Raw genomic sequence first — 9,219 nt, 5'->3', positions numbered from 1 at the left:
AATACATTGCCAATTAGAAATAGGTTTTAAAGACTGGGAGCTTTAGATAATACAAACTGTAATAACATATTGTTTTACAAAATAAAATAACTTGATTATAGGGGCAGGTTGGTTAGTTCTAGCTACCAAAAGTGCGCACTGTTTCTTGTAAGAAACTGGTGACGTCACGCAAAGTTCGTAGCACATGGTTATTTTTTAATACCAAGATAACATTTTGTATATTTATGAATTCAACTGAATTGTAAATAACCATTTTCAAGTTTTCATGAAAAAAAAACTACATAATTTTGAAAGGCTTAGATTCACGAAAAAGGCTAATAAATAACGATACTATACCAGCTTTTTGTTTTCAAAATGAAGAGTACTTTGATCACGTCACAATGATGGGTAAAATATTGCAGACAGCGGTACCCATTTGAAATTTGTATGTATATGTATAACTCGTCTTTAAATTGTGTCGCCTTTAAAACAGATTTTGATAGACCAATTTAGGCAATCTTGGTTCGAGAAGATTAATCAATCAAATAAGGGGCAAATATATACGAGTTTTAAAGATTGTTTCGAGTTAGAACAATATTTTGCATTACTTTCTCAATCTGACTATATCACCCGCTTTAAATTCAGGAATGCCAATTACAGACTACCAATTGAAACTGCACCCCAATCAATGACAGGAAGTGCATTCTTTGTAACCGTGATGAAACTGGCTCGGAAAAACATTATCTATTTTCATGTGACTTTTTTCAGCAATCTAGAACTAGGTTCATTAGTAACATTATCCATGGTACCAGTGATTTTCGTTTTAAAACAACACTTTTTAGTAAGGATGTTCCTACTCTAAAAACACTTGTGTAAATTTGTTAGAATAATAATGTCAGAAGTACGCTAACTTCCTCAATTACCTTTTTTCCCCTAAATGTTTTTACATGACAATACCAATGCCTCTCGAAATACCACACACTTATTTGAAATATTAAGTCAGTTTTTACAGCAAACGTAGATAATGTCTTTTTTAATGAATAATTTATGTGCTGTCTCTTACCTTTTTTACACTAAAAGTCTTATGCTTTCCATAGAGTGAATAAATAAAATTATGCTAAATCCTTCTCTCGAATTAGGTCAAATACCTGTCACTAAATGATGCGTGGTTAATACACCGTGAAAGAGTAGACACTATTGATACCAATTATAGTATTTCATTCGTAAAGCCGGACTACTTTATTCATGGAAATCATGCAATTGTTGTAATCGTATTACCTGGGTTTTCGATTCCCATGGTGTTCTATATTTTCATTAGACCACGATAATCCGTAAATAGCCAATCGCAAAGCAGACTTGTACCCGTCTATATTTCATATACAACAGTAGCATTGTATATATATATCGGGGGAAACTTGGGCAAAAAACGCGTGAATTTCGTGTCAGTTTACCATCTAACAATACAGGCTAACGCCGGAGTTAAATGACCTTGCAATATTCTCACCAGTTATCAATGGGATAAAAAATAAGACTGACTTAGAGGTAAATTCAGTTGACAACGTCTAAATATTAATATTGTAAAAATGACCCCATGTTATTAGATATCAATAAAAATGAATATCAATAAACTACAAATTTGTAGTGTAGAACCAACTGGGTAAAAACGTAATTTACACATTCACTGAAACGTTTCCAACAGTTGTAACTTTTTATGTTCACTTGTTATAAAAAAGACATGTCAGCACGATCCTTACATTTGCAATCAACTGGATCCAGTTGTTCGAAACTTTAACAGGCGAGTGAGTTAACGGTCGATTAACTTTATCAGTAGATTTCGACAGTTTAGAAAACTTAGAATATCAAATGTACTTGTTAAGGATTATAAACACTAAACCATCTAAACAGTAAAATCAAAACATCATACAAGTGTTTCCCACCCACCAAGACTAGTATCATAAATAGAAATTTAACAGGCGGTTAGATTAACAGCTTAATGCAGTGGTCATGGGTTCGAGCATCACTGGGGTCACGACCGTGACTTCGCATATGACCCCAGTACTAGTTTTCATAGGAAACGGACTCGAGAGTGGTTACAATAAGCTTAAACAGTTAAAGCTTTCATCACAATCGAGCTAAAACAAATTAGTATAAACTAAACTAAACTGAATTACAGTCCGTTAAAGTTTCGAACAACTTGGCCCAGTTAGAAAGTAAAACAACTACATCATTCTTACAAGAAGGGCACGATATAGTAAAAGGTATTCGTAGTCCTACGAGCATCTACGCACTAACTAAATCCTATATAAATAACTAACTAAATAAATAGATAAATAAATAAATAACCTGGCTATCTTCTTGAATCAACGAATCAACGTATCTTCATCGTGTTTCGCCAACATGCAAACTCCTCACAAAAACTAATTGTTCAGCATGCAGTCCAATTTTGAGTTTTTTTGAGAAATCCATGATTAACTGTTTAGCATTAATTTTGTGATTGCAAATGACTCAAAGTGATGAACATTAAATCTTAGTAAATCCGGCATTCGAGTAAAACTGAATTTATACAAATAATCTGCATTCTTTCATATGCCTTACTGACAATTAAGCGCTAACGGTACAAAGTTGATATTACTCTTATAAAAACACGTTAATCCTAATTTCTATAGAACGCGTGGGAGAGTTTTCAATAATTGCAGTTTTTATGTCGCGTGGTCTAAGTCGGATAGAAAACTCGTGTCGTTGTCTATCCTATACGTATTCTTATTCATAAATATAACCCCCTCCAACCTTCATATCTACAAAGCTATATTGTCTTTCCTTCAGAATCAGATTTTTTCTGTTTTTCTTGACATCTTCCTTTTTCACTTTAAAGAAAAAAAACAATATTACTGTTGTTTTATGTCGACAAAAGAACCTATTACTCTAATTAAAATAATAACCTTGTACCGGAATGATTGTATTATATGTTTACATTGTTCCATTATCCCCATATTGTATTTTGAATACTTGGGTGAATAAAAGTAATGTTGTTGTTGTTGTTGTTGTAACCTTAAAAAATGATGTAGGTTTGCATTTTAGTGACATAGTTGAAATAAAAATAGATGGTTATTTCTAAGTGACATGCAAAATTTATTTCTCTTTATGACAATCATTTGCAAGTGTAGAAATGTTAAATGTATATTTTTTTCTAGCTCGATCTTTGAGCAGATGACATCCTGTATTTCAATGACGACACGTGTTTTTAGCTCACCTGAGCATAAAGTGCTCAAGGTGAGCTTTTGTGATCGCCCTGTGACCGTCGTCCGTCGTCCGTCGTCCGTCCGTCCGTCGTCGTCAACAATTTGACTGTTAACACTCTAGAGGTCACAATTTTGGCCTAATCTTAATGAAACTTGGTCAGAATATTACCCTCAATAAAATATTGGACGAGTTTGATATTGGGTCATCTCGGGTCAAAAACTAGGTCACCAGGTCAAATCAAAGGAAAAGCTTGTTAACACTCTAGAGGTCACAATTTTGGCCCAATCTTAATGATACTTGGTCAGAATGCTACCCTCAACAAAATCTTGGATAAGTTTGATATAGGGTCATCTGGGTCAAAAACTAGGTCACCAGGTCGAATCAAAGGAAAAGCTTGTAAACACTCTAGAGGTCACAATATTGGCCCAATCTTAATGAAACTTGGTCAGAATCTTACCTCAATAAAATCTTGGACGAGTTCAATATTGGGTTATCTGGGGTCAAAAACTAGGTCACCAGGTCAAATCAAAGGAAAATCTTTTTAACACTGTAGAGGCAACATTTATTATTGTATCTTCATGAATCTTGGTCAGAATGTTACTTATGATGATCTCAAAGTCCAGTGTGAATCTGGGTCATGTAGGTTCAAAAACTAGGTCACCGGGTCAAATCAAAGGAAAAGCTAGTTAACACTCTAGAGGCCACATTTATGACCATATCTTATTGAAACTTGGTCAGAATGTTAATCTTCATGATCTATAGGTCATTATCAAATCTGGGTCAGGTGGGGTCAAAAACTAGGTTACCGGGTCAAATCAAAGGAAAAGCTTGTTAACACTCTAGAAGCCACATTTATGACTGTATCTTCATGAATCTTATCTAGAATGTTAATATTGATGATCTTTAGTCAAGTTTGAATCTGGGTCATGTGGGGTCAAAAACTAGGTCACTGGGTCAAATCAAAGGAAAAGCTAGTTAACACTTTAGAGGCCGCATTTATGACCATATCTTAATGAAACTATCTTGATGATCTTTAGGTCAGTAGGTCAGGTGAGCGATACAGGGCCTTCATGGCCCTCTTGTTATAAAATATCACCATGCGATAAACAACATTATAATCACAAAATGTAGGATTTTGAGTCCAGTATAATATGGATAGAGCTGGCGGCTGAAAACTTTTTTCCTTTTTTCATGGGTTTACTTTGTGTAAGCAAATCATAAATTGCATGTATAAATGTCATGATTTCTATGTAGAATCAATCGTAATTTGCATATATAAATGTCATGATTCCTATGTAGAATCGTATTTGCTATCTAAAGGAAACTGTAATCTCCATGTTTTAAAACACCTAACGTTATTAACTTCAATTAATGAAAAGAGGGAATGGATACATCATTGATTGTAATAAAAACACGTTGTAACAATGTGGACTATAGACTAAATTATCATCAGCTTGCTTTTTATGCGAAGCTTGTTATTATAAGCATTATCTTCCTCTAAGATGAGAACTAAATTAATATATATAGGAATTGGATACGAGACCTAGACCATAAATTGCACGATTGCTTTGCCATTAATCATGGCAACAGGTTGATCTGCATTGACAGGCATCATCCAGATATATGGAATAAAACATTTCGAAAACAATTGGCAGTTTATATGAAAATTACACATGATACATCTGACATTGCACGGTGTATTTATGTTAATGTTTTAATCGCTAAAACTTTATTCTGAATGAATTTGGTATAATTATAACTATATGTACGTAGCTATAAACAACATATGAATATTTTGCAGCACCTATAAATGTTATGCCATTATCTTCAGGGTAGATTCGAACGAAGCAGCTAAACGACTGTAGGTTTCTTAGAGATGCATTTTCTCCTTAAACTTCATGGGTGACGGTCACTTTGATTTGGAGGGATATGCACCATTAGTTTTGAATATATCCTTTGGAAGATGTTACTCTGAGATATAGGACTTTGCGACACGAAAGGCATTGATGTAAATTAATATCTTCTTGTATACTGTGAGATAAAATAACATTTCACTCAAACCAAGTTGTATTCCAAACTGTTAACAATGGAGGTCATGGCAAATTATTCTAAAATTGAATTTGTTTGAAAAATAGATCATGAAACACTTCAATTTCATGTAAACTTGCAACAGAACTTGCAAGACAAAATAACAAAAACTATGTTTCTGTACAGCATTAACAAAAATATAGAACTTTTTTTTTCCAACTTACGTCAGAATTGTTTTTTTCAATAAGATAACATGTGATTAATATACTACATGTGCTTGTCTATACTGCCCTTATATATATATATATATATACAGTCGAATACCGTTATCTCGATATTCAAGGGACTGTAAAAATTGCATCGACGTATCCGAATTTCGACGTAACGATATCGACTATCTGAGACTTCTTTGTACTTGTGTTGGACGTCTATATTGTCAGTATATCCAATGCATTTTTCAGAGGGTTTGAAAGGGAAAAAAATAATATAAAACGTAAATGCGATCTTAATTTCATTTACAATTTAAACACATCTTGATTAAATACATACATACAACTTTTTAATTTTTCAAAATATACATTTAAACAGCATTTTTATTCCTTCCCTAAACAAGTCAGAATGCAGCGGTAACGTTCCTAGTTGAGTAATCATTTTGACTGTGATTCAATAACGAAAATTTGCCAGTAATATACACATATTGTTACTCAATCCTAAATGGCAGAATTTTACTCCGTCAAACGGAAATTATTTCATCAAAACAGTTCTTATATTTGAAAACAGCTTTCCTGCTTGCACTGTGTTTTATAACGATTATTGGGAATTAAATGCAAACTTTCTGACATTTAAATTGGATTAAAGATTAAATAACAAACAAAACAAACACAAAAACTAACTTGAATATGATTAATACATCGCCGGACAACAATAGGTTGATTTTCACACCTTACAAAAACATAGATATTTTTTGACAAGCTGTGATATCGACGAAACCAGGTGTAAAAACAGTACAGGTATGTTGACGGGACTGAAAAATCTCATCGAGCTAAACAAAATATCGAGCTAATCATATCGAGGTAATGATAAATATATTATATGGTCACGTGACAATATGGCGGATTTATTTTCAAGCTGTTAAAATTTTAGTGAAAATCGGATTTAAAAGTGCTTTTTGACTTAATAAGTATTTGGATTTTTCTTATTTGTGAAGGTTACCTAACAGTGAACTGTAGTGAGAGTTGTTTTATCAATAAACAGTGAGATTATATCAAATTTCATGGATGTACGTTTTGGCGGGATGAACTCTAAAACTTTGAAACTTTTTGAAAGGGTTTGATGGGTAGAAGGAAGCGAACGAAATCTCAGGCTTCACCAAATTTTCTGTTTGAACAACCTGGAAAAAGATTAACTATGTCAAACCAGAGTCCGGTGGCTACATCCCCTAATGGTAACTTTATAGCACAAGTACCTGGATACCAAGGTCAATTTTTACCTCCACATACCCAGTTTATGACCCCACCTCAATATCAACAACAGTGTACACAATCTTCAATGCCTACAATGCCCATCAATCAAGCAATCATGGAAAAGCTCGAGGCAATGGACAAAAGATTAAATAAATTGGATATTATTGAAAGCCAGATTAGCAACTTGACCCAGAAAATGACCGTTATAGATCAGCGTGTTTCATCGCTTGAGAGCAAAGTACATGAACAAAACAGTAAATTAACTGAATTTGAAGTAAGTAGAAATTTTGATTCGCAATCAAATGATGAGATCAGGAAAAAACAATGTGACATTGACAAACAAGTGAAATCTGGTCTAGAATCAAATAAAAAGGTGATGTCTGAGTGTGAATCATTAAAGCAGGAAACCCATAGATTATCAGAGGAAGTCATCGATTTGCAGTCAAGGTCCATGCGTGATAATTTACTTTTCTTTAACTTTGATGAAGACATAAGCGCAGAGGCCCGTAAAAATGAAGACTGCTGCAGTAAAATTTACACATTCTGTAAAAATGATTTAGGTATGGCTGACGCGCAAACTAGGATTCAAATAGATAGGGCGCATCGTATTGGAAAATTTACACCGGGCAAAAAGAGACCCATTGTAGCTAAATTTAACCATACTCCGGACAAAATTGAAGTTAAACAGAAAGTGTTGGAAAGAAAGGATGCCATATCTATAAGGTGTAGTGATCAATACCCTAAAGTGATTCAGGATCGTAGGAAAAAACTTATACCAGAACTGATTAAGGCCAGGGATGAAAACAAGGAAGCAGTTCTTCGTTATGACAAACTGTACATTAATGGTAGTTTGTTCCGGGAAACACCACTTGGCGACATCTAGGAAGGTCAAGGGCGGTTAAATTTCCTTCTTTGGAATATACAAGGGCTTGCAAACAAATTAGATGATAGTGACTTCTTGCGTTATATAAACAATTTTGACATTTTACTTTTCAGTGAGACATGGAACTCTAAGACAAGTAATATCGATATTAATGGTTACTGTTCTTTTACATGTCCGAGACCTAAATATAATCGTAAAGCGAAAAGGTTTAGTGGTGGTGTAATTATCTACTATAAAGAAAAATATTTTAAGAAAATAGAACTTGTAAGTTTAAATGACAAAGGTATCGTATGGTTCAAGTTATTGAAAGAATATTTTGGTTCGTTGAATGATTTGTATTTCTGTACCTGTTATGTATCCCCTGAAGACTCAAAAGTGTATAAAAATAGTTCGTCAAGTTTGTATAATTTTGACTTTTTTGAACAAATAAATGATGATATCAGGAGATACAGTAATTTTGGCGATGTTTATGTGACAGGTGATTTTAACTCTAGAACAGGTCAGCAACCTGATTTTGTCAATAACATTAATCTTGACCGTTACGTTCACATGCCTTTTGAGGACATAGCGGTAAATAATAAACCATTACGAGTTTCGCAAGACAGTCACGTTAACAATTTCGGGTTAAAATTGTTGTCTTTGTGTAAGGAAAATAACGTCAGCATTGTGAATGGACGGCTCGAAAAGGGTAATTTTACATGTTATAATACGTCCCGTAATAAGAAGGCCGCAAGCGTGGTGGATTATCTAATTACAAGCTACAATAATTTTGCCAGTATCTCAAATATGAAAGTATGTGATTTAACTGAATTTACGGATCACTGTCCGATTGAGTTTAGCTTAAATTGTGAGGATATGTTTTTTTATCAGAATGATGTTTTGACATATGATAAAATTATTTGGGAAGATAATGATCCTATAGTATTAAATGATGTACTTAACGAGAATAAACATATTTTTGATGAAATTTTAAACAAGCTAGAGTCTGATGATTCGGACTTAGACACCTGTATAAATAATCTGAAAACTATAATTTTTGATATTTCCTACCAATTACATGGTAAAACATTTACTGTGCGTCCCCATAAAAAGATACTTAAGAAGTCCCCATGGTTTGATGATAGATGTAAACAGGCTAAAAAGTCTTTTTGTAATGATAAAAGAGCATTTAAAATAAATCCATCTGAAGAAAACAGATTGAAGTTCCTCTCTAGCAGGAGTGCTTTTACCAGTATTAAAAGAAAGGCAAAAAGAGAATTTTATTACACGGAAAAAAGCAAACTAGCTGATTTAAGCAAAAGAAACCCACGCAAGTTCTGGAAATATATTAAAAAGTACAAGAATAAAAACATGCCAGATGCTGTTAATATTAGCTTAAATGAGTTTGCCGAGTATTTTAAAACGTTATCCAACCCTTTGCAAGATGATTTTATGTCGGATAACGAGAATATTGGTAGTGCAGAGAACTTACGTATAGATGAACTCGATTGTCCATTTACAGTTGAGGAAGTGTCCAAAGTAATTCGCAGTTTAAATAGACATAAGAGTTGTGATTATGATAAAAATGTTGCTGATTTTTTCATTGACTCGAATAATTTTATTACTCCTTATTTGGTTTCTATCTTT

General features: G+C 33.4%; 1 protein-coding gene across 1 annotated transcript; it reads left to right on the top strand.

Moving 5' to 3' along the window:
- Window positions 1–6,579: 6,579 nt before the first annotated feature.
- LOC123535821 (uncharacterized) lies at window positions 6,580–7,593 on the top strand. The gene has a single exon (XM_045318573.2). The coding sequence runs from the start codon at window positions 6,580–6,582 to the stop codon at window positions 7,591–7,593; it is 1,014 nt and encodes a 337-aa protein (XP_045174508.2).
- The last annotated feature ends 1,626 nt before the right edge of the window (window positions 7,594–9,219 follow it).

Source organism: Mercenaria mercenaria, chromosome 17 (assembly GCF_021730395.1).
Source record: "Mercenaria mercenaria strain notata chromosome 17, MADL_Memer_1, whole genome shotgun sequence".
NCBI lineage: Eukaryota > Metazoa > Mollusca > Bivalvia > Venerida > Veneridae > Mercenaria > Mercenaria mercenaria.
The sequence above is the reverse complement of the archived record's forward strand: the minus strand, read 5'-3'. Positions and strand labels throughout refer to the sequence as shown.

What these genes read in the sequence shown, in the direction of transcription:
- LOC123535821 (XM_045318573.2), top strand. Translation starts at nt 6,580, where the DNA reads ATGGGTAGAAGGAAGCGAACGAAATCTCAGGCTTCACCAAATTTTCTG.